At 37.4% G+C, this 25,344-nt stretch overlaps 3 protein-coding genes and 1 non-coding gene across 5 annotated transcripts; 1 reads left to right on the forward strand and 3 right to left on the reverse strand.

Annotated features, from left to right (window-relative positions):
* Positions 1-402: 402 nt before the first annotated feature.
* LOC113701700 (uncharacterized) lies at positions 403-7,440 on the forward strand. The gene is made up of 2 exons (XM_027222464.2): positions 403-949; positions 5,918-7,440. The coding sequence occupies exons 1-2, from the start codon at positions 611-613 to the stop codon at positions 7,217-7,219; spliced, it is 1,641 nt and encodes a 546-aa protein (XP_027078265.2). The 5' UTR covers positions 403-610; the 3' UTR covers positions 7,220-7,440.
* Positions 7,441-7,570: 130 nt separating this feature from the next.
* Positions 7,571-7,641, reverse strand: TRNAG-GCC (transfer RNA glycine (anticodon GCC)). Its single transcript has one exon. It is a non-coding gene; the product is annotated as a tRNA-Gly (tRNA).
* A 1,052-nt stretch (positions 7,642-8,693) lies between these two features.
* LOC140010732 (probable phosphoribosylformylglycinamidine synthase, chloroplastic/mitochondrial) lies at positions 8,694-14,083 on the reverse strand. The gene is made up of 4 exons (XM_072058092.1): positions 13,828-14,083; positions 13,523-13,576; positions 9,186-13,389; positions 8,694-9,040 (listed from the first exon to the last, which is right to left on the reverse strand). The coding sequence occupies exons 2-3, from the start codon at positions 13,565-13,567 to the stop codon at positions 9,187-9,189; spliced, it is 4,248 nt and encodes a 1,415-aa protein (XP_071914193.1). The 5' UTR covers positions 13,568-13,576; positions 13,828-14,083; the 3' UTR covers positions 8,694-9,040; position 9,186.
* A 2,335-nt stretch (positions 14,084-16,418) lies between these two features.
* Positions 16,419-24,744, reverse strand: LOC113702065 (tRNA(His) guanylyltransferase 1). 2 transcript variants are annotated; one of them, XM_027223026.2, is made up of 14 exons: positions 24,080-24,744; positions 23,233-23,446; positions 23,105-23,149; positions 22,411-22,580; positions 22,173-22,258; positions 21,062-21,169; positions 20,612-20,868; positions 19,352-19,483; positions 19,225-19,269; positions 18,227-18,396; positions 17,974-18,059; positions 17,466-17,591; positions 16,945-17,053; positions 16,419-16,708 (listed from the first exon to the last, which is right to left on the reverse strand). In XM_027223026.2, the coding sequence occupies exons 2-14, from the start codon at positions 23,307-23,309 to the stop codon at positions 16,683-16,685; spliced, it is 1,437 nt and encodes a 478-aa protein (XP_027078827.2). In that variant the 5' UTR covers positions 23,310-23,446; positions 24,080-24,744; the 3' UTR covers positions 16,419-16,682. The 2 variants fall into 2 exon arrangements, with proteins under 2 accessions (XP_027078827.2, XP_027078825.2); XM_027223024.2 differs by having other exon boundaries at positions 23,233-23,364; positions 24,080-24,743.
* Positions 24,745-25,344: the final 600 nt, after the last annotated feature.

Genomic DNA, 25,344 nt, shown 5'->3' on the forward strand with positions numbered 1-25,344 from the left:
AAAAAAGGTTCATTGGGGTAACATGTCAAAATGAACAATTAATTAGTCACATTTGTTGATTTTCACTTTGATCAAGTCAGATTCACATGAAACTTTGTCTCCTTTTTCCTTCAAGACCATATGTATAACAAGAAAACCATATTAATTTGTTGGTTCTATGGTTTATACATCTCTTTTAATGACAATAAAAATACATACCATATGTAATTTTGTCTATACTTATTTGATAAAAAATTGACACGTCTATATTATAACTCCTATCTCCAAGTAATCATTATGCAAATGTGAATGTAAATTTTGTTCTAAATTTCATACAATTACCAAGCCAAAGCTTATCCAAGTGACTAGTATAATTAATTTCATGAAAAAAATCAGTGGCAGGCAACTACACCACAAGTATGCCTTATACACCATTTGTCTTAGTTTGTCTTAGTAATGTAGTATTTTTTTGGCCAAGTTTGTCTTCTTGGGTCCACTAATCCAGCACTTTCCAGCATTACCTGCATTTGCCTAAACATTAGAACATCACGATTCCAAAGTCCAAAACTCAAGTGCTCAACCCAAAATTTTCTAAGCTAAACTAACCGCTGGACCAACTACCAAAACCACCATGATTCTCAATCTTCATCTGGCGCCATTTGCAACGGTCATTCTCAACCGCCGGACAACTTTCACCGGATTCAAGACTCGGTTCATCCAGCTTCGGCAATCCCCCCTTCAGTTCAGCCGGGAAAGAGCAAGCATCATCTCATTCTCCCCTGCTCCTCTAAAGACTAGCACTACTGATAATTTCAAAGCTACTTCTACTGAAGAAGAAGAAGAAGAAGATGAAGAAGCTGTGAAAACAACGGAGCCAAGTGCTACTCCGGTGAGAATAGTGGCACTGGTCGGAGAAAACAGCGTCAGCCCTCTCAAGTCCTCGCCTTGGTTGGACGTCATGCTTCATACTGTGAGTTATATTTCTTTCTTTAAAGAGTGATCCCGAAATTGAAAAGAATCAAAGAATCGAGAACTGAATTTAAGGGCTATTTTAGATTTTGTTTTGTTTTCTGGAATTTTTGGTTAAATGCATGTTCCTTGTTGTTTGTTAAAAAACTATTCTTTTAGTGATGAATTATATCAACAGAAAAAGAAAACGTGAATTTGTCTTGGATTTTTTGACCATGAGAAATGATATTCTCTTCGAATTATGAACTTTGAATATCTGAATGTTAGGCTTATTAGGCTCGTCTAGAGGTTGAAAGAGCTGGCTATGAAAAAGGCATAAAAATGTTGAAATTTTGGTTATGCGAATTATTCGGCTATCTTTCACCTTTGTATTTGATTGTGTTATGGGACTTCCATTTTTTGAGTTTAAGAGTATCAACAATCCTTGAAAGCACAGTTTTCTGACTTTTGACTTGTGTGGTTTAAGGTGTTCATAACTGTCAAGAGAATATAAGTATTCTTGTAGATAATAAATTAGTAAGGGTATTCTTGTAAATAGTTTGTTAGGTTTGTACTCCTATAAATACTAGTTGGTCACTCATAATACTGTGACTAGATGTTTTCCTCCCAAAATACCAGTTGACATGGTATCAGAGCAAAAGTCCTAGGGTTAGGGTTAAACATCTAGCAAAAGTCTTGACGCGATACTGTTCATCGCGACTGTTCACGCGGTACTGTTCACGCGGTACTGTTCATCGCGATACTGTTCACCCCGGTACTATTCACGGCGCACTGTTCACGGCGCACTGTTTATAGCGAATTTTGATTGCTGTTTTGTTTGAAGTGCTATTCGCTATGGTTGAAAGTTTTGCTAATGGGGTTACCACTGATCAAGTTAAATCAAGTTCTTCAGCACATAGGTCCCAGAAAACTGTTATTATATCCGAGGAAGATTATGTTAAATTCTTACAGTACCAAACTACAAGTCACGCATCTCTTCCCTCTGCTTCTTTAGCACAAAAAGGTAATGACTCATGGATTATTGACTCCGGGGCTACTGATCATATGTCAGGTACCTCTAAAATTTTTTCTAATTTTCAAGAGTCTACTCCCTTTCCTCATGTTACTTTAGCTGATGGATCTACCACTAAAGTTAAAGGACTAGGCACTGTAGAAATTAATCCATCACTTCCGCTGTCTTCTGTTCTTTACGTACCCAATTTACCATTTAATCTAATGTCTGTTAGTAAGCTCACTAAATTTCTACAGTGTACAGTTACTTTTTCTCCTGATTCCGTTGTCATTCAGGATTTGAAGACAAAGAGGACGATTGGTGGAGGGCATGAGCATAATGGTCTTTACTTTCTCAACTTTAATGGTCCGATAGCATGTCCTGCTACTGTTTCTCCTCTTGAAATTCACTGTCGTTTAGGTCATCCGTCTTTACAAAATTTGAAAAAGTTGGTTCCTACTTTGAATCAATTATCTTCGTTAGAATGTGAGTCTTGTCAGTTAGGAAAGCATCATCGTGTTTCTTTTGCTCCTAAAGTCAATAAACGGGTTTCTGAACCCTTTTTGTTAGTTCATTCTGATGTTTGGGGTCCTAGTCGAGTCACTTCAAAGTTAGGTTTTAAATATTTTGTAGTCTTTGTTGATGATTTTTCCAGAGTTACATGGCTTTATTTAATGAAAGATCGTTCAGAATTATATTCCATTTTTTGTGCATTTGTTACAGAAATAAAGAATCAATTTGGTGTGCCTGTGCGTATACTTCGCAGTGATAATGCGAAAGAATATTTTTCCACTCCTTTTAATACCTTTATGACTAAGTCTGGTATTATTCATCAGTCCTCTTGTCCTCACACTCCACAACAGAATGGAGTTGCTGAAAGGAAAATTGGACATTTAATCGAAATTGCTCGAACACTGTTGTTGCACATGAATGTGCCCAAACAATTTTGGAGTGATGCAGTTCTAACTGCATGTTATTTAATTAATCGCATGGCATCTAATATTCTTGAAGGTCAATTACCTCACTTCATTCTTTTTCCTCATGAACCTGTGTTTAAATTGCCTCCTCGTATTTTTGGATGTGTCTGCTTTGTTCATCAGCTTGCTCCCGGGGTGGATAAATTAGATTCTCGTGCTATTAAGTGTATTTTCTTAGGATATGCACGAGCGCAAAAAGGGTATAGATGTTACAGTCCAGTTTTAAATCGATTTTTTACTTGTGCTGATGTTACTTTCTTTGAATCCACTCCGTATTTTATCAAACAAAGTATGTCTTGTGAGTTAGACCAGTGTCCCTCTTTTTCCTCTCCTGTTTTACCAGTCCCTTCCCCTTTATTACCTGAGTTATCTAGTCCACCAGATTCCATAGCTCGATTATCTCGTCCTCATCTTCAAGTTTACTCTCGTCGTTCCATGGTTGAAAAAGTTCCTGATATGCCACGCACTTCACCAATTAATTCTCAATCTTCCAATTCAGGTATGACGCCCTCCTCTGAGTTAGATCTTCCCATTGCTTTACGCAAAGGTAAGAGACATTGTACTTCCCATCCTATTTCTAATTTTGTTTCTTATTCTCGTCTCTCTATGTCATATTCTTCTTTTGTTGCTTCCCTTGATTCTATCTCCATTCCTAAGTCTATTACCTATGCTCTTAATCATCCTGGTTGGAGATTAGCTATGCAAGAAGAGATGTCTGCTTTGGAACAAAATGGTACTTGGGATCTTGTCCCTCGTCCTTCAGGTAAGCCTGTTGTTGGTTGTAAATGGGTGTACACTATAAAAGTGCAGCCTAATGGTTCTATTGATAGATTGAAGGCTCGGCTGGTAGCTAGAGGATTTACTCAGGTGTATGGAGTAGATTACTTAGAAACTTTTTCTCCTGTTGCAAAGATTACCTCTGTTCGTCTTCTTATCTCTTTGGCAGCCACTTATAATTGGCCATTGCATCAGTTGGATGTGAAAAATGCATTTCTGCATGGAGATTTGAAAGAAGAGGTATATATGGAACAACCTCCTGGATTTGTTGTTCAGGGGGAGAATCCGCGGTTGGTTTGTCGTTTGAAAAAATCCTTATATGGATTGAAACAGTCTCCGAGGGCTTGGTTTGGCCGGTTTAGTAGTGTTGTCATGGAGTTCGGTCTGACAAGATGTGGAGTAGATCACTCTGTATTTTATCGGCATTCTAATGCTGGTAAAATTTTATTAGTTGTTTATGTGGATGACATTGTGATTACAGGTGATGATGTTGTGGGGATTCAGAAACTTAAATCCAATCTGCAGGCAAACTTTCAGACAAAGGATTTAGGTCATCTACAGTATTTTCTGGGTATTGAGGTAGCTCGGTCTAAATATGGGATTTATTTATGTCAAAGAAAATATGTACTCGATATGTTGAGTGAAGTTAGGATGTTAGGTTGCCGACCTGTGGATACTCCTATGGATCCAAATGTGAAATTAGCAGGAGATCAAGGTGCATTACTTGATGATCCTAAGCAATATCGAAGACTTGTGGGTAAATTAAATTATCTCACTGTAACGAGACCTGACATTTCGTTTGCAGTGAGTGTTGTGAGTCAATTTCTTGATACCCCTCGTACTAGTCATTGGGATGCTGTTATACGGATTCTCAGATATCTTAAGAGTGCTCCTGGAAAAGGGTTGCTGTATCAAAATCATGGACACACTGATATTGAAGGATATAGTGATGCAGATTGGGCTGGTTCTGCCTCAGATCGAAGATCGACTACAGGATATTGTGTGTTTGTTGGTGGTAATTTAGTGTCGTGGAAGAGTAAGAAGCAAACAGTTGTATCCAGATCAAGTGCAGAATCTGAATACCGCGCTATGGCTCACACTGTGTGTGAGTTGGTTTGGTTGAAGAGCATATTACTGGAACTTGGGTTTGAGCATAAACAGCCTATGAATTTAGTGTGTGATAATCAGGCGGCTGTTCATATTGCGTCTAATCCAGTGTTTCATGAAAGGACAAAACATATTGAAGTTGATTGTCATTTCATTCGAGAGAAATTGCTTGACGGGGTCATCAAGACATCTCATGTACCGTCTGTAGATCAATTGGCTGATGTGTTTACCAAGAGTTTAGGGGGTTCTAGGGTGAAATACATTTGTAACAAGTTGGGTGCTTATGATATATATGCTCCAACTTGAGGGGGAGTGTCAAGAGAATATAAGTATTCTTGTAGATAATAAATTAGTAAGGGTATTCTTGTAAATAGTTTGTTAGGTTTGTACTCCTATAAATACTAGTTGGTCACTCATAATACTGTGACTAGATGTTTTCCTCCCAAAATACCAGTTGACAATAACATAGCTTGAACTACCTAGTTGAGCTGCTATTTCCATAATCTGTTTTGGAATTGCACTTCTTAGCCTTGATCTCGAGATTCTCTGTTGAAAACTCATGGAATCTTCGGCGCTTATAGGGTTGTTTCTGGAATGTATAATTGTCAAATTCCATTGAGTTTTTGCAAATGCTTCCAAATCCAATCTAGTCAAAAAATGATTTTCATGCTTACAACACATTCTTAACCCTTTTTTAGTTTTTCTTTCTTCTCACATCAATCTCAGTTAGGAGACGAAGAAGTGCAATGCAAGAATATAGGCTAATGAATTGGGACAATGAGATTCTTCAAGTAATAATGCTTCATTCAGCTTATGTTTTTGACTTTTATGTATCCTTTCATGCCTATGCCATGAGATATTATTTTGTTCTAGAGACAAGCTATTGACTTAATTAGCCTTCTCTATATATGAGCAGACGTAGTAGTGGTCAACTTATCATGTTGCATTTTCTCCTTTTACCATGATTTTCTGGTACTATGACAATCGAAGCTTTATTCCTGTGTCGACGGTGTGTATTGGACATAAATGAGAGAGCCTTGACTCTATCATATCCTCCAGAAACTTGTGGTTCCTTGTCTCACAGTTGTAGACCTTTTCACTTATTTCTCTTCGACAGGCCAAAAGATTAAAATGGGTTGATGAAGCGTATGATATGCTGGTATTTAGTGACGGACTCCTCAAATCAACTGATAAAACCAAGGAAAATCTTCATTTGGGATTAAGGAATGCAGATATTTTACTGATTGTTGCTGTCACTAATCAAGAATCCATTGAATGGGTTCAAGCAAATAGTGTAAATGTTCCAAGCATCTTATGCTTTGAGTCCTCTCCAACGTTGAGGAACAAACTTGGAGGATCAATTGTAGAAACAAAATCCAATGGCTATATATTCAGTAAATTGACAGCAATTTCCCAATCAAAAAGAAAAACTGAATCAACCAAAATAGTCCAAAGTGTATCTGAGGCTTGGGACAGGCATAATTCAGATGATATCAGGTTCAGTTTGTTAGTTGTAATTAATGCTTGCATAAGACCAGTCCCAATATTGAAGAATCTAAGGGCAAAAGGTTTTTCCACCTTAAACTGCATGGTGAAAAATTGTGGCCCTCAGATACTAAACTGTTTATTGGATCCCAACTGCAGAAAAGCTCTCCAATGCTTGAATAAGTGCAGTCCTGTGGACCAGGTATGCAACTATAGATGTATTGCTTCATATGAGAGTCCATGTCTAGAAGAATTTTCTCTCTGTGTGTTGCAGAAGAACAACTGTTTGGAATTGGATGCCAAGATCCCTGAAAAACCTTCTGTGCCTCCAATGATAAAGTTCCGAGGGGACAATCTATCTCATGAAACAGCTGAGGATCTTTTTGTCGGTTGGTTGGGGAAATTGGACTGGAGTTGGCGAGTCATAGCAGGACAGAACCCAGCCTATGATCAGTTTCCATGCCAATACCAACTGTTTTATAGAGGAAAGGCTAAAGGATCATTCTGGTATGAGCCAATATTTCGAGTAAGGACACTTGAGGGGAATTTGGTCTGGAGAAGGCGAAAATACCGAGTTAGAAGAGGAAAGGTTCCAGCAACATTTCACTTCAGTGTCTTGGACAATGGAGTGGTTTCAAATGAGTTCTGGACAATCGTGGACGTCTCTGATGATTTTAGCTGGGGTTTATTCCATTACCATGGAGCTGCTCGAGTTGCAGGACAATCGTATACTGGTGCCGTCCTTGTTAGCCCGGATGGCATGTATCCAGATGAGACACAGAGACAAAGGCTGTTTTCAGCATTAGATAGATGTGATATCAAAGAATGGGAGCTCTTCAATGTGGATAATTTGTCATGCCCAAATCCTCCTTTAGGCCTTCCAGAGGGTTCAAGACTGCATAGTAAGATTGAACCTGAAGACATGAAAGCATAATCAGTTGAGAGATTTGGTATTGAGGATTGCTAAACTAAACTGGTCATTAGACATAGTCATTGAGCTAATTGCCAAGGGGAGTTGATTCGGTGAAAAACATGCACCAAGATGAATTTTGTCCTTGGGGAAAATTGATGGTCAAATATGACCATTTGATGTAGCAAAATAGATGTAACATGATCTGATTCAATCCAGAATAAAGTGAGTTTCTCATAGTCTAAGCTAAAGGATCCATTTCCATGATCTAAAAAAGGCAGTTGAATTTTATACGTTTACTTGCAAATATGTGCTTCAGCTGGAAATCATCTCTGGCTATGTATAGAACGAAGGTGTTGACGTCAAAAAGAAAGATGCACCAGCCGGGAATCGAGCCCGGGTCTGTACCGTGGCAGGGTACTATTCTACCACTAGACCACTGGTGCTGATTGGTTGGGTATGTTAAATTTTCTATTTTATATCTAAAGCCAGTCCTTATCATCCTGTAAGAAAATTTATTTAAAATTCCTTTTATACTTTTTGTCTTTTAAAAAAACTAACCACTGCATGGGAGAAAGGGAAAAAAAAAAAGAGTTCCAAATAAACTATAAATTTTACATCCCTCAAGAATGTATAGGAATCTCTATACAGTTAAGAAAAAATGTATATTTCAAATGGACGAATGACCAGCTTTTTATATAAAACAAGTGATACTTGTTCCATCTGTCACTTACTAATATCATTGCTCGAATAGCATTCAAGACAGGTACAAGAATCTCTATATGGATAATAAGTATTTTAAAAGTTCAGAAATAAGTTTTCTGTTGGATTTGTCAGGCAACATGCACAAGCAAAACCGGCTACAGCCCATAGATTAATCTTTCTTCAAGTTTTCAATTGTCTTCTTGACAGGCAAAAAGTTTTCAAGTTTTGGTTAAGTGCATGAACTGATTCTTCAATTTGCTTTGGTGGGCTTCGCTTAGTGGAACAAGGACAGGCCTTCAATAACAAAAGGCAATTAGGATGAAACAACATGCAATTCATCAGCCCATAATTAGTGCAGTTAATCAAGAAAATCCACTTTGAGACATCTCAACCTGCTGCGATGATATGTTTGATTCTTGACCTGGAAAACATGTGGATCTAGTTCCAGACACTTGCCACAGGGGCACAGGGCTAATACTAATATCCAATCCAACTGGTGGCCTTAAATAGCCAAAGTCCCCCAACTGAGTTCCTCATAGAGAAACTTCATGCATCGGTCGAAACTGAAGGGCATTCAGGTTTCTTCACATCATAGATCTTGACAAGAAAAGTTCATGAAAATTTGAACAGATAAGATCCATCTTCTAACAACATGAGCATAATGGGTCATAATGGGCATATTAACAGAAATTGTGGAGGAGGAAATCAAGGCCAAACAAATACAGGATAAGGGTCAAAGGGGCATGTCTTAACTCACCCCACCATATCTAATCAAATTAGTAGCAGACCACAATTTCACAATACGCGTAAAACAACAATTAACCTCTTCAAGACAACACCAGCACTAAGTTACAGTACAAGTTGAAGTCCCTGGCATCATGGCCTGCACCAAACTACATAACGTATCAGATTTACGATAAAAGACTTGATTGTGAATTACAAGAATGAAAGTGAAACATATCCTTGATCTAATCACAAGGCTCATCTTTCCAGCAAAATTTCAGAAAGAAACAAATGGAGTTGCTCCCAAGTGAAAGATGATATGCAACTGCATCTGTTAATGGGAGATGAATAACTTGTCCTTCGAGGCAAGGCCAATCTTATACGCCACCCTTCTCGTGCATACTTCGGAAAAGTAGTCTACAATGACAACAGAAACCCAGCTTCAATCTAATCAGCCGCATTGAAAGAAAAATCAACAATATACTGTTTGCATATTACCACCAGAATCAACACACCTACGGTAACACAAAAATGGCCACACTAATTGGTTGTAAGAACTGACCTCATGAACACCATTCTCTGGCATTCTGGAACATTTGCAACCATGGGCTGGGCCCCTTCTTGTCCATACTCCAGTGCTTTGGATACCAGGGGAACTGCCACATCAAAAAACAGCGCTCTGGATGAGGCATCATGGCGAGATGCCTCCCATCTGGAGAGCAAATTGCTGCAACACCCAGGGGCGACCCATTCAGATTGAAAGGGTACACTTCTGTCGGCTTCCCATCATCATCACAATACCTCACTGGGGCCAACTTTGAGTTGAGAACAGAGTTCCACACACCTTCATCAGGGAAAAAAGCTCTTCCCTCACCATGAGCAGCCCATACACCCAATGTGCTACCCTCCATTCCTTTAAACATTACAGCAGGTGATTCTTCTATCCTCACACTTGTGAAGCGACACTCAAACCTCCCAGACTCATTGTGGATGAACCTTGGCTGTGAAGGGTCCCCATTAACACCCATAACACCTCCAACCCTGGGGCCAGGGACCCAGCCCAACAAAGCCATAAGCTGGCAGCCATTGCAAACTCCAAGACTGAAGGTGTCTGGTCGTTCATAGAACTCTTGAAATTGATCCAAAAGAGGCCTATTAAATCGAATAGATGCAGCCCAACCCTTTGCTGAATCAAGGACATCAGCATAACTAAAACCTCCAACGAACACAATCCCCCTGAAAGGGTGCAAAGAGATGGTTCCACTAAGGAGGTCGGACATTGTAATATCCCATGGTTCAAAGCCAGCAGCATAAAATGCAGCAGCCATTTCTCTGTCCCCATTGCTGCCTTCCTCTCTTATAACTGCTACCTTTGGTTTTGAAATGGCAGTCATATATTTCTCGTCAGTATATGTAGGAGTGAATGACAAGTCCCAGGAAGGTACCTGGCGATATTTCAGGCCATCTTTCTCTGATTCTACACAAGAAGCCAATCTTTGAAACTTTTCAAGTTGAAAGCTGGTTTCTTCCCATATATCCCTCAGTGCTGAAGTTTCTTCATTCAAAAAAGTAACTCCATCAATCTTCACATCAACCACCGGTGACACAGTTACACTTCCAATAATCCCAGCAGAAATGCCTACATCAGATAGCTTTGCCATTACCATGTCCAAATGTTTCTTGCTGACCTCAAGGAGTAGTCCAAGCTCTTCTGCAAATAGTGTTTTGAACGGACTACCCTCCACCGAAGTCAAGTCCAAGGAAATTCCACAGTTCCCAGCAAATGCCATCTCAAGGGCACTTACAATCAACCCTCCATCGCTGATATCATGACCAGCAGAGATCAAATCCTCACTAAGAAGCTCCTGAACCCTATTGAATACTGTTTTGAGGTAAGGAACATCGTCAAGGTCAGGACACTCATTCCCAACCTGATCAAAAACTTGAGCAAGAGCAGATCCGCCTAGACGCCGCTTCCCCTTTGCCAAGTCGATGTGAAGCAGTATGCCATTGTCTCCGAGTTTTAAATCTGGGGTCACTGTCTTTGTTATGTCCGGACAAGTTACATAGGTGCTGATTACAAGATTTCCAGGAGCCTTGACAACTTCCCCTGATGCATGGGCCGCCATTGAGAGACTATCTTTTCCCCCATCAATTGCAATACCAAGTTCAATCATTGCCTCTGAAAGAGCCAAGGCAGCATCATACATTGCTGCTCCTTCCCCATCCATTTTAGCAGCATACATCCAATTTCCACTTGCTTTGACATCAGCGAGGGAAGTGACCTTTGCCCAAACTAGATTAGTAAGTGCTTCTCCAACTGCCAGTCGTGCCATTGCCTTTGGATCCAAAAGCCCTTTGATTGGTTGCTCCCCAATGGAGCATGCACCTCCTGTCAAGTCAGTGTAGCTTTGAGCAATAACAGCAACATCAGAAAGTGTAATTTGCAGGGGACCTACAGTTTGCTGCTGTGCCACAAGACCTGTGACACACCTATCAACTTTCGTAGTCAAGAATCGTTTCGAACATACCGAGGGCAGCCTTAACACTCTCTTCAGAGAATCCTTTAAGGTTATCCCTGGTGCAATATCAATTGGCTCGCGCACATTAACTGTGTGATGGAACTCAAAGGTTTTCTGTGGCATATCACCAAGCACTTTTTCAAGTTCAAGGTCCTCAGCTGGTGGTGGAGGCGGCAATCCCTTTGAAATGCATCTCTCAACAGCCAAACTGTCTATTAAGACAACACATCCCTCACCACTAATTGTTCCAATAACAGCCATAGAGACTCTTTCCCTTTCACAGATAGCCTGCAGCAGGCTGCGGCTTTCAGGCTTCACCAATATTGCATCTTGCTCCTGATACTCTGCACCCCAAATTTCCAAGACAGACATGGTGTTATCTCCAACTACAATTGCTCTTATATCAATTTTAGCACCCTTTGGATATATTATTTCCTTGACAACATTACAGTTTCCACCAGCACCCTGATCATGGATACTTATGATGGGGTTCTTCTCTCCCATCTCGATGCATGCGCGGACCACACGATATAACTTCTGAGCCATCTCTGCATCTCCACGTTGTACAGCATTGAAGTCAAGTTCAGCGTCATTCTGACCACTGACCATGCTGGATGCAGCACCCCCTCCCATTCCTATACGATATGCTGGGCCTCCAATCTTGACAACTAACATGCCAACTTCAGGCTCACCCTTTGTAACGTGGAAGTGATCTATTTGTCCAATACCTCCGCTGAACATAATTGGTTTCAACCATTCACGCCTTTCCCCACTTGGGAGTCTCATTCCAAAAGTCCTTGTGTAACCTTGGATTAAGGGTTCCCCAAATTTGTTCCCATAGTCTGATGCACCATTACTAGCATCAATGAGAATCTGCAATGGAGAAGCCAAGTTAAGTGGGTAAGTGAATGATGGATCTTCCCATGGGGCATATGACCCTTCAATATTGAGATTTCCAACACAGTATCCAGCAGTAGATGCAACAACAAAAGAACCCCTCCCAGTTGCATGGGTGTCCCTAATGCGTCCTCCAGCTCCAGTTTCAGCCCCGGGATATGGTGCCACAGCACAAGGAAAATTATGGGTCTCAGCAGTAAACAAGATATCAAGGTCATGTTCGCTCATGTTTAAGGAGCATGTGGAACCAGGTTGAACTGGCCGCAAATGTTTCACGGGAAACCCTCGGATTGCACTAGAGTTATCCTTGAAGCCAATGACGGAATTGTTAGGGTTTGCCCGCAAAGTACTCTTGACAATCTGCATGAGAGTCCTGTCCATTGGTTTACCATCTATAACAATTTTCCCAGTAAAAAACCAATGCCTGCTGTGTTCGCTGTTGGACTGTGCAATATCAAACAGCTCAACATTGGTTGGGTTCCTCTTAATATCATGCCTGAAAAGCTTGGTGTAGTATTGTAGATCTTGTTCATCAAATGCCAAACCCATTTGCTCGTTGATTTCTTCCAGTGCCTCCCTCCCTTTCTCCATGACTGGTATATGTCTGACCTCCTCTGGAACTACATTTGTCTCAAAGGAAGTAAGCTTTTGTGCATAAACACATTCAGTCATCCGATCATGCACCATTGCAGCAAACTCATTAATTTGACTGTCCGGCAGAGAACCGCTACCAGGCTTAATATACAACAAGTACCTCCTCGATCGCTCCATTCTATTTATCTCTGTCAACCCACAAGCTCGGCAGATTGACACAGCATTTGCCGACCATGCTGTGGTAAAAGACAGCCTAGGTCCAACTTCAACTAAGATTGCATTAGAGCTATTCTTCACCTCTTTATCAAGAAAACTTTGAGCCCCCAGATTTTCAGGCTCATATGTTTCTCCTAACACCCATTGAAGTGCTGAGAGCTTCTCACTAGAAAGCCTGGAATTGAGCCCGACATTGAAACAGTGCTCAGTTTTCAATCCAATTATTTGGTTTGATATTTTGGTCTGAATCGTTTTCAGAAGCTCACATGTGGCACTCTCTTGAATCAAAGGTACACGATAAAAATGAATAACCTTTTCGTGCCCTATCCCCTCAACCTCACTTCGTTTTTCATCAACTGAGCTACCCACATTTCCTGAAACCACAGCTCTAACCTTTACTGGCAAATGGGATCTTAACCTAATACCCTTGTCATAATTTTTTCTCAAATGACTCTTTCCTTGGACTGTACCCCAAAGCAATCGATTCGTCCACCTTGGTGGATGTCTAGGCAAGATTAATTTTTGCCTACACGAACCCTGTAATAGTGATCAGACAAAAACCGAAAAATTGATATCAATACCGTCCATTTTCCAAGTACTCTCACATAATAAAATAAGTATTTCACTATTGGAAAAAGTAAAAAGAAAGAAATATGAAGAAAATGCATACGTGCAGAAACTCTGATGCTGTAATATCCCAAGCAGAAGCAGCCATGAACTCAATCTGCAACAAATGAGATAAATAAACATGCATAAGCAAAAGAATGCACAACTATTCAGCGGGGGCCAGGTAACAGCCATCAAAAAACAAATCTTGTAACCATCAAAATTTTTATCAAACCTCTGTAAATAGTATAATCAAAAAACTAAAACATGGAAAAAGACTCATTTAAATTTAAAAAAAAAAAAAAAAAAAAAAAAACCTCTACCAAAGGTTCCATCACAAACCAGCAAGTCAGACCAAAAAAATTATACCTTTCAGATTAAGAGACAAAGGCAGCTATTGTTGTACTTTGTAATGGCGGGTTCAAGAGGTGGCGATGGTGGCCACTGGATTTGCCGATGGGTGGTGGCGGGAGGAGGCCAGACTGGCCAGTGAGTTTGCCGCCGTTGAGGAGTGAATTTGCCGCCGAGAGGCTTTCCAGCTGTTTATATGGCTAGGGCTTTAAGGACACTAGTGCAAAACTGCGGCTTGTGACGGACTTATTAATCATGTGCTACTAACGACTCTAACTAAAAACGGACAAGGATCCTTTTTCTAATATTAATTCCAGCAAGTGACACAATTAAATAAAAGCAAGAGTTATATTATTCCTAAAATAATGGGATGATTTCAAAACCTCCCAGGAGGTTTCTGATAATTTTATGGGTTAATTACATTTACCTCCCCTGAGGTTTGATCATATTACCAATCAATCCCTATAATTTGTTCAAATAACGGTCTCACCCTTTGAATGATCAAACATTTAACAAAAACCCCCTTAATACCGAAAATGCCCTTATTGAGGCCATGTTACATTAAAAAAAGAACATATTTTTATTTTATTAACCCTGAAGCAATCCAAAAAAATAGAAAAAGGTTTTATTATTTTATAAAAACCATATTTTTACTTTCATAAATAGTTTTGAATCAATAATTATTTTAAATCTTAAAAATGAATATTAAAAATTAGATAAATTAAAAGAAAAATAAAAAAAAAAGAAATCATTTTAATTGCTGAAATATGGTTCAAATTGAGGAAAACACGCCTTGTACTCTCCGCAACATGCCTTGAACCACAAATTCGAACCATACTTGAGGATTTAAAATAATTGCTTCTTTTTTATTTTTCTTTCAATTTATCTAATTTTTAATATTCATTTTTAAGATTTAAAATAATTATTGATTCAAAACTATTTATGGAAGCAAAGATATGATTTTTATAAAATAATAAGCAAAAACTTTTTTCTATTTTTCTGGATTACTTGAAGGTTAATAAATAAAAATATGTTCTTTTTTTAATGCAATATGGCCTCAAAAAGGGCATTTTCGGCATTAAGGGGGTTTTTGTTAAATGTTTGATCATTCAAAGGGTGAGACCGTTATTTGGACAAATTATAAGGATTGATTGGTAATATGATCAAACCTCAGGGGAGGTAAATGTAATTAACCCTAATTTTATTGAGTTCTCCTCAAGTTTGAAAAATTATGCATATCTCCCTTATTATTTAAAATGACAATTTTACCTTTTAAATATTTTAATGAAATTCCCTTATTTGGCATGCTTATACTTAGACTGAGTTTTAAAATTATTTTTTATTCTTTTTCCTTCTTATTCTTTTTTTTTTAATTTTTATCCAATAAAACTATAGAATTACCACTATTGCCTCTAGTTCTTATTATAACCAAATGTTGAACTAGTGATTTTTTTGATAAATTAATTTTATATGTAATCCAATGTTTCGCTGATCTTTGTTTTCTATTTTTTAGTATTAAAATTAACAATAAATCAAAAAAAAATTGCCCAAAACTATTATTAAATTATGATAATCTCACTACTCGAAAAATTCATATATTCTAAATAAATTGTTTCAACATTTTCTTTTTTATCTTATAAATCTAAATTCATAATAAAATACCATAAAAAATACCATATCATAGTAATAAATTTATTATTATAATTGTTTATCAAATAGTAGATATGGACATGAAAAATTTGGCACATTTGCCTTATAATTATACTAAATAATCTTATAATTGTATAAAAAATAAATAAAAACTCATAATACAAGGGCTGATTCCTCCAATTATTGTTTGAAAAAAAAAATTACAACAATAACATTCTGACACAGTTCTAGTACAACACTATACCTGCCGAGCAAGCACGAGAAATTTTTCTTTTAATAAATGTTTGGCAGCTGGGCTGGTTCAGCCCGGCAGCCACTGGAATATCTGCCAAAAAGCAACCAGGCTGTTAGGCCGACAACTTTCAGCTTCTTTTAATAAAAAAAAAAAAAAAAAAAACTTCAGCCCGGCAACCATGATAAATTTCCAAAAAATCTGTCGGCCATCAAAAGTGAGAAAAAGGGTCTACATGGCCCCAATGTATAGCATACAACCGAATACAAATATTCATCCTTTTTTTTTTTTTTGTGGGAAACTCAAATGCAGATGCAAATGCAGGCTGTAACATGTTAGTAGTGGGACAGAGTAGTACTGTGGCGTCGGTAGCTTCTTCTTTTTTTTTTTTTTTTTTTCTTTTTTTGGGTAATACTTGTCCCACTAATACTACTTATAGATTCTTAAAAAAATTTAAAAACCTTTTTGACTTTTATATTAAAAAAATTAAACGACAAAGTTGTAGGGACAGGTGAAAATACAGTGGGACGGAAGTGGATAGAAAGGTGAGTGCATGCATGAGTGTGAGAGTGAGAACTGAGAAGACGAGAAGGAGGTCGGAGGTGGTGTTAAAAAGATAATAAATTGATGAAGTATTTGGCCTACTGCTATACTTGGTTGATTTACATAATTTCATTGCTATCCTTAAGGAACAACTCAGCTTCAAAATAGATAGGGAAGCTCGATAGGCACCAATAAAAGTTCGAGGACTTCCTATTATATGTTTTAGTACAGGAGGACTATTTGTGCAATTTACCCCAAAAAAGAGGGGGGAAAAAGAAAAAACAAAGAATTGCGGCAGAAGAAAACAAACTAGACAAAATTAAATTATACACAATAACATCATCTGCTGTCCTCTTCAAGTACACTCGGGTGTGCTTTCCAAAAGCTTTTTTCAATTATATTGCAGTGTTCAACAACAATTTTCTTACGAAACTTCTCAACCACTTCGTCATTGCTCAGTAAGGTCTTGCTCTCCTGCACATCCAGTGCAAAATATAAATAAATAAATACATACATAATGATACAGACAAAGGAAATTATCTAATCATCAATACAACTAAAAAGTTATCTTTGTCAAGGCACCAAGAAAGTTCATACTAATGGTCAGTCTAAAGCATGTCAACAAAGTACTTTATCTGGTTAAAAATCACAGGAATACATACAAATGTTTGCACAGAGAGAGAGAGAGAGAGAGAGAGAGAGAGAGAGACCTTGTCCCAGAAGACAGAGGACCCCTGGCGGAACATGATTGTGTAATGTGTTGTAATCAATGCCAAATTGGCAGCTGAGCAGCCCATTTTTCTCTTGAGTTTGAGTACCCTGGATGTTAAAAGCATTTGTATGAAAAGTGACGAAGTACAATTATACACATAACGTCTTATCTAAACCAATAAAACATGAGTAGTTGAAATATATTATTTGGTAGTTGCTTGATACTGATGGAAATTGCAACTAGCAACAGTTCCTAATCACTGGATTTTATCTTTTCCTGCTCTTCCACGCTCGTTTCATTTTAGTCTTTTCTATCTTTTGCTCTCCATTCTCTCAACTGGCAGCAGTGGGTTGAGTGGTTGCACAGGAATGAGTTAGTTCATCATGTTTGTTTTAACTAACATGAATATAGCAACATTATTCCATGGGAGAGAGTTGCCATTATTTCTTCTATAAGATTTCTTCACTCTGAGCCACATACAAAATTCCACTTCAAATATATCCCTAGATCAAATCAGACCTGAATGCAATAAGGTTTAGTGTAGCCTATAATATTTCCTTCCAGCATTTTGGCATTCCAATTAATGTTCCATTTTGAAACTTTATTTCTGTGCCATGCATGAGGTCTTGTCAATTTTCTCCACTCCTGGTGGAGACCAATTTCCACCGTTAAACAAATTATAAAAAAAGCTAGAACCCAACTGGTTTTAACCCAACAAGCATAAGCAACCAATGGACAAAAATTTAACTAAGTGCTGGCACGAGATAGCCTTGAGACTCATGAACACGCCTAAAAGCACTCACTGACGTCCATGGATACATAAGATTAAAATTCCAGTAACTCTGATCGTGGCATGCCAACTTAGAATTGATAAGAACAAAAAAGCATGATGCAAAATCAATGGAAAAGGTAAAGGAGCAAACTTAAGGATGCAGAAAGCAATTGAATAAGACAGATGCCAATAAGTCAGCTTTCGCCCAAAGAATCACATTTTGTAACAGATAACAAATTTTCAAAAGCTCAATACCTTTAAACAGTTTTGGGCTTCACTTTTGCTCTTGCCAGACTTGACAAGCATCCAAAAGCAAGTGTTATACTGATTATTGATGTGGCCTGCAAGACATCAATGGGGATGACTAATAGCCTTTGTAAGCATTTCGGATTCAATAATGAAAAATCTCTTTACAAGACACACTCAATTACTTTACTGCTTTCTGGATAAGCAGAACGACCTTACATATTCTTGACTTTCAGAAGAATTAGAAGAGAAAAACACTCACAATCAACTTGTCTCCATGCCAGATAATCTTGAAGGATGTCGATGGATGGATAACAAACAGCTCGTCCATCAAAATATGGTGGGTATTTCATTTCTTTTTGTGCAAAGTACAACTTCCATTTCATAACATACACTGAAGAGAAGAAAGATACAATTGCAGACACTATTTCACTGCAAAGTAGTTACAAGAGAAGTCAACATCTAAGAAGCTCAAATCGATACACTGGAAAAAATTAAATAACAACATTAATTCCTGCCACACAATTATGGTGGAGGTAGCCGAACAAGGACCTTGAACCGTTCTAAAATTTTACTAGTTTGTTTGGGCCATCTAGCTAATAAAATAGGTTAGAATTTTCTCTAATTATAGAAAAAGAAGCGCCCTGAACCCTCTTTCCTTTCAGTTGCAGACACTATTTCACTGCAAAGTAGTTACAAGAGAAGTCAACATCTAAGAAGCTCAAATCGATAAACTGCAAAAAAATTAAATAACATTAATTCCTGCCACACAATTATGGTGGAGGTCGCCGAACAAGGAGCTTGAACCGTTCTAAAATTTTACTACTAGTTTGTTTGGGCCATCTAGCTAATAAAATAGGTTAGAATTTTCTCTAATTATAGAATAAGAAGTGCCCTGAACCCTCTTTCCTTTCAGGACCCAAATAGAATTTAAAAAATGTTTAAAAAAAAAGGAATACATATCTTCTCTATCCATGCCAAGTCCCTTCAGGGCCTAGTTCGCTTATTCATAGCGGATTTGAAACCAACTACACCATCAGCAAGAAATCAAATATATTTAAGCACAGAAAACTATAGCTTTCCGAAGATCAGCACAAATCAACTTCAAAAATGGTGTTCCAAGTTATCACCCACCAGATTAGCTTACCTCAACCACCAATCTGAGGAAAGGCAGGAAGAATTTGCATGAATTGGGATCATTGCATGTAAAGACCATAGAACTGACACGAAAAATTTATCAACTGAGTATGGGAGAGATACCTTGCATGCCTTTCATAGAAGCACGAGTTCTTCTTTAGAACAAAGCTGTCACAAAGTCATAATTTAAAATATCAAAAAATGGCAAAGTCTAGATCAGCAAATAGAACATCTAGGAGCAAATTAGTACCTGTACTCATCACTCACCCCATAAGAGAAGACAACATCATTAAACTCCTCCACCACAGCCACTGCACATGAATTCATAAGATTCAGGGCATGCTCATCATTTGGCTTCTCAAATTCATGAACTTCGGAAAATCTATAATGAAAGCAGAAAAAGGAAACTATAGGTTACTTGAAAATAGCCTTCATGCACTAAAAGCTCATAGCCAGGCTACCATTTAAAATGACAATAACCTGCAAAATAAAAATAAGGCAACCCCTAGGGAACAAGTTTCATTCCTAATTTCCCGGAAACATCTTAATCATTCTGAATATACCATCGCATCTTAATAAATACATCTTTTTAATTATCGAGAACTAAATACCATACACTTGAAGTGATAATATTCTGATACCACCAGATGGTAGAGTGATTGGGCCTTGGCTGCCCATGAAAGATCAGCCGACTTGGGCCCCGATCAGGCCAATAAAAATGAAATAAAGGATAATGGAAGTGAAAAGCAACAGGAGACTTAGCCCCGAAAGAGTTGACAGGAGATTATTTTATCAGTGCTCTAACAGATTGTTCTGCTTCTGATTCCTTGCTCTCTAATCACTCTAAGAGAACATTCCAGAAATTTAAATAGAAAAAACTCTCCATCTCTCAGAAAAATTACAAACTCTCTGTTCAAGAAATCCGTTTAAGCAAGTCTTAGCCATTACAGAAACAGAGATTTTGAAAAGCTGAGAAGGGGATTATTGAGTGAGTTAGATGCAAATAGTTCTGTCAACAAAAAATTCAAAAGAAAGCCTTAAGTAGTAGTTTTGCTGATATGCCTTTCATAGACTTGTGCTATGTTGTTTTTCAACTTAGTTGCTGGGTATTCCCCATGTACTTCATGTTCTCTCCCTTGCCCAAAAAAAATTTTACCCTTTAAGCTAAAAAGCAACACTGTTTTGTCATAATAAACTTCTAATACCAATGCAACATAAGTCAGAACAATACATAACAACGGAGGAACTTTCCACACAAGGGAAAGGAAAAAAAAACTAAACCAATCTCTGGAGGTTATACAGTCAGTCAAATGCTTTCATGAAAAAATGCCTACAATCATGTGTATCATTCAGAAGGAGAAAACAAAATGAGTCTGGTGGACATTAGCATTTATCACATTTGAGGAAATGCACATAAACAATAAGTCCCACATCTTCAAGGCGATGGAAACTCAAAAAAAGCTGTGCTTATCCAGTTCAAGCAACGAAGCATAAACAAAATAGCAGATACCTATGAAAATGGCAACCGTCAACACGAATGACAATCCAAGTAGATGGCATCAAATTATTCTCAAATTGGAATGATTTGATATACTCAGGATTGATTTTGCTAATGTCCCCTTCGAAATGCCCCAGCTCCTTACAAAGACATGGATGCACATTCCAGAAGCTTCTTCCTGCTACATTTTCTGAATGAGTTAGTGCTATCTTCTTCCTCAATCTTTTTACAGGAGCACCATTTTCCTTGTACTTCACAATATCCTCAACCTGCCAATCAAGTGGCACTTGGCTAAAAAGTCAAATATAAAAGATTTTTGACCTAACAACTGCAATCGTAAAAAATTTCAGGTGCAAGAAGGAATGTGGGAAGGGAGGAACTGTGCACTAACGCAAGTGGCAAGGGGGAAAAGATGTTAAAGAAGTGGGATGAATAGAGAGTTAGAAGGTGGCCTAGGGATACCTCTGTCTTAAAAGCACATGATCCTTGACGAAAAATACTAGGAAGATCCTTGTAGTTAACTCCAAACTGTTGAAAAAGTATCTCGTTTTTCTCCTGTTTTTGAGTTCCCTGAAGAATACCAATAAAATAAAAAGGAATTAAACTGCTTCTCCACCCACTTCTTCACCATAGAATGAAAGAAACACACACATGGCATTACGTGTGTTAGCAGGAAAAAAGAATCTTTTTAGATTGGAGAAAAATGAGGCTCACTCATTCTGTCCTCAGGTCTTACAGGTAAAGATATGACTTATAAAGCACAATGTAAAAGGATAATCTGTTGTTTTCAGCCTAATCTTGTGGTTCCTTTGAACTTGTATGCATTCTTAATTTCCATAGACACTCTTTGCTTGCTAGGAAATCAAACCAATACTTTCCCATATAAGAATATTAGGATATTCTACTTAAGTCAGTCGGGTGAATACAACTATTAACAGTTTGAAGTTACAAGTTAAAGCTAAAATGCCGTATGGAAAATCATACAGTGAAAATGATATTCGAAGTAAGAGGTAAAAAGAAGGGATAAGCAGAAGGAAAACATCACAACTTCAATACTACATTTGGTTGCTTCATCTTGACAACAGTAGAACATCAAATTACACAAACATGTTTTATCACAAAGAAAATAGTTATGAATATATAATACTCCCCAGCCAAATATCAGTATCTACTGGTATATAAATTTGGTAATTATATTGATGCAAGATAAGTTTAGATATTCATCATGCGAGTGAATTAACAGGAATTAGAAAATGCTATCCATTAATTACTAGAGAGAGGCTCCATACCCTTATCAACTTTTAATTTTCTCAGACAACTACTATTTGATTATTAGTCCACCACAAACAATGCTTAGGTAGAAATTTGAAATAAAAGGATAATAGATAGAAAAATTCACTACAAGAATTAGCTCATAACCAGGAATCTCCCACCCGCAACTTAAATGACCAAATATCAAACCAAACATGCAGAATCTATCTGAAGTATTTAATACATAAGACTTAATAATGAAAAGTAAATAAAAGTAATCAACACAAATTATTTTTTCTTTTTCATAATTTTGTGCCACCACCTCCAACATTTCCTTTGCTTCCTTTTGAGACTTTCCGCATCCGATCAGCTTCCAGAAACAAGTATTAAATAGGTTTTCTAAATGACCTGCAAGACAATTGTCATAGTGGCAATTATTTACCAAAGGCCCTTTCCAGGTGTCAGAAGATTTACTGTTTATGCAATGTCTGACACCAGTTACATAGAAATGCAGTCAGACATACAATAATTATTTAAAAAAAATTAGCACTTTAACTTACAAGCCCTTTGTCTCCACAAGATATATGTTTGAAGAACTTCCATTGTTGCACAGCAGATAACTCGTGATTTGAATGAAGGATGGAACATCAAATCCTTCTGAAGAAAGAATTCCTTCCATTTGGTGATGTAAACAGATGTGAAGAAAGATACAACAAGGGAATTTATTTTGCTGCAAGGCCACAAAGTGAGCTAACAATGAATGGTTTCACCGTGGAGAAACATTACACAAATTTCGTTTTGCATCTCTACAAGACAATTTACATGGCCAGAACAATGAACAAAAACCTACGTATGCCAGTTCTATAGTTGCAGTGTAGCCAGACATGACTAAGGCCATTTAAGCTGGTCAGGCTACATTTCTAGATGGATCCGATCTTCATGAGGCTCTCAATTCCATATATGCATTTTATTATAGTTCTTTTCTTCATCACAAATAGATCACCTATTCTAAAAACATCTTACGAACTTTAGAGGTTAGAAAAGCATAGGCATTTTAATTCACATCCCATATTTAGCATTTTGCTTCTGGCATGAACTGGATATTCTCTATTATCTTCTTTATTTATGCATGTTAATATCTCTTGAACCTCCAAATACGCTAACTTTCATACAAGAACATAAAGAGATCATCAAACAAATCAAAAAATGCAAATAAAGAAATTTAGGTGATTGAGAGGCTACATGCGTTCATACCTGGCTCGCCTCTGGTAAAATTTGGTGTCTTTCTTGAATATGAAACTGCAAAAGAGGAAAGTAAAGTATAAAAGAGCCCAACCAATAGCAAGAGAAGAGAAACCAACTGGAAAATGGAGATGATGTACCTGTATTCATCACTAAATCCATATGCAAAGACTATATCTGGAAACTCCTCCAGAACCGCAAATGCACAGGCATTCATCAAATTCAGAGCTCTCTCATCATTTGGTTTTTCAAACTCATGCACTTCAGAAAATCTGATAAAAGCTTCGGGACTCAATCATTTAAGAGCCAAAAGATTAAAGAGGAAAAGAAAGCATTGGGCCTGTTCTCAATTACCTAATTTTTGTGAAAGAGCAAAATTAGAATTGAAAAGGCAGGTATGCTATAGTGTCTGATTACCGTGAAAAAAGCCAAAAGCTGAAAGCAAACGCAGTTCAGAACATGACATAACAAATCTTACAAAATCAGAAGCTAAAAGCAGGTCGAATGATGCAATTGAGAACAGGCCAATCAAATTCAAGGAGTACTAACACCCTTACACAAACAAAAACCTGTGATTTTATGCCTATGCATGCTAACATAGACACTTTTAGTCCCATGATAAATGTTGATCTATTGTGATCACTCAGATCATTAAAAAGAAAAAAAAAAACTCTCACCATTAACCATGCCTAATCACAGTTTAGACACGTTGCATCTAGAAAATGTTCAGAATGTCTGAAAATGCTAATCTTTTCCAGACACTGAAGTTGCAAAAAATCAGTAACCTCTTGCTGTGAGCAGATCCATTGTTAATTGTTTTTGGGGCACTGTCAGCAGATCTTATACACACCTATTCCATGCAAGAGCAAGCTTGTTCACCTCAACGGTAAGCTAACCACATCCCCTTGCATAATTGGTACTACAAACATTTACGCCAGAAACTAACACGTATATGTGATGACTAAAGTAGTGGGGTGAGACTTTTACCGGTTAAAATCACGGCCATCCACTCGGACAACAATGAGGTTTGGAAGCATGATTTCATCTTGAACTTCAAATGACTTCACATACTCATACTTGCTATTCGCCATATGAACTCGCTTGGGTTCAAGGTAATTGTATAGTTTCCTTCGTTTTTTAATCAATTCAGAACAGATATTCTTCTCTTTCGGAACAATTCATAAACACCTGGTGGGCAATGCTCAATCCTCCTCCTTCCCCCTCCCCAGGCTGTCTTTATTGAGAAACCAGGCAAGCCGTTAGAAGGTGGTTCGCTGAACTGTGTATCCTGCTCGTGGTGTGCAGCAGTGGTCTTGTGTAGGGTGACCGAGGAGTGCGGAAGCGAGAGGCTGCCGGAAATCGGCAGCAGTTCAGGGTAATCGGCAATTTTGTGTGATGAAAGGGATGGTTTTACGAGGGTTTTCGATTATATTAGTTAGTATTTAGTTATTACCTTAAACATATAATTTACAAATGTGTAAAATAAAATAATTTACTTTTTCTTTTTTCATTTGGGAGGGATCAGATTTCATTGGGAGGGAGATTTGAACTGGAAACCTTGAGACCTCAACCATAGTTACCGACCAAACCTTTCTGGACAAAATAATTTGCTTTCTATCAATGAATAATTTTAATTCATAATTATATTTTGTGAATTTCTAATGAGGTAAGTATAATCAAAATACGGATTCATTTTAAAAGAAAATGAATTTTGTATTCTCAAATTTCACGTTGCGAGATTGTCGATTACATGCATATACTGTTATTGGTATATAGCTTAAAGTTGCCATTAATTACAATTTTCACTTAATAATTCATTTGATATGATATTTGTTTACTATTTTATACATATCTTGCCTTCGGAAAATACAAAATAATGAAATATCAAGAAATTAAAATAACACTCATTTAGATTTTTTCAAAATAATCATCATGGTTTTCAATCAAAACATGACATGTGTGTATTTAATTACCTATATGCAAACTTCCACCACAAGAACTATATTTACTAGAAAATGAAAAATGGAATAATATGGAGAAGGTTAAAACAGGGTATTTCTTTTAAAGGCTACTAACAAATACTATGAGGTATCTTTTAGCCAAAAAGAGGGAAAGAAAATAAATAAATAAAAGTGAAGTATTTCAAAAGCTCAGCAGAAGCAATAGGAACTTGGATTTTTTTTTTTTCAAACTAAAATATATATATTTATTTATTTATTTAAATAAGATAGTCATTTAACTAGCCTTTTTTA

Source organism: Coffea arabica, chromosome 7c, assembly GCF_036785885.1.
Source record: "Coffea arabica cultivar ET-39 chromosome 7c, Coffea Arabica ET-39 HiFi, whole genome shotgun sequence".
Taxonomy (NCBI): Eukaryota; Viridiplantae; Streptophyta; class Magnoliopsida; order Gentianales; family Rubiaceae; genus Coffea; species Coffea arabica.

Bases quoted from the DNA above. Each gene is read 5' to 3' on its own strand.
- LOC113701700 (XM_027222464.2), top strand. From the start codon at position 611: ATGATTCTCAATCTTCATCTGGCGCCATTTGCAACGGTCATTCTCAAC. The intron at 950-5,917 runs GTGAGTTATATT...TCTCTTCGACAG, and splicing joins TGGACGTCATGCTTCATACT to GCCAAAAGATTAAAATGGGT.
- LOC140010732 (XM_072058092.1), bottom strand. From the start codon at position 13,567: ATGGCTGCTTCTGCTTGGGATATTACAGCATCAGAGTTTCTGCAC. The intron at 13,390-13,522 runs GTATGCATTTTC...TCACTATTACAG, and splicing joins CAGCATCAGAGTTTCTGCAC to GGTTCGTGTAGGCAAAAATT.
- LOC113702065 (XM_027223024.2), bottom strand. From the start codon at position 24,183: ATGGCGAATAGCAAGTATGAGTATGTGAAGTCATTTGAAGTTCAAGAT. The intron at 22,259-22,410 runs GTAAGTTAAAGT...ATTGTCTTGCAG, and splicing joins CTTGTGGAGACAAAGGGCTT to GTCATTTAGAAAACCTATTT. The intron at 19,270-19,351 runs GTACTAATTTGC...ACTTTGTGACAG, and splicing joins GGGGTGAGTGATGAGTACAG to CTTTGTTCTAAAGAAGAACT.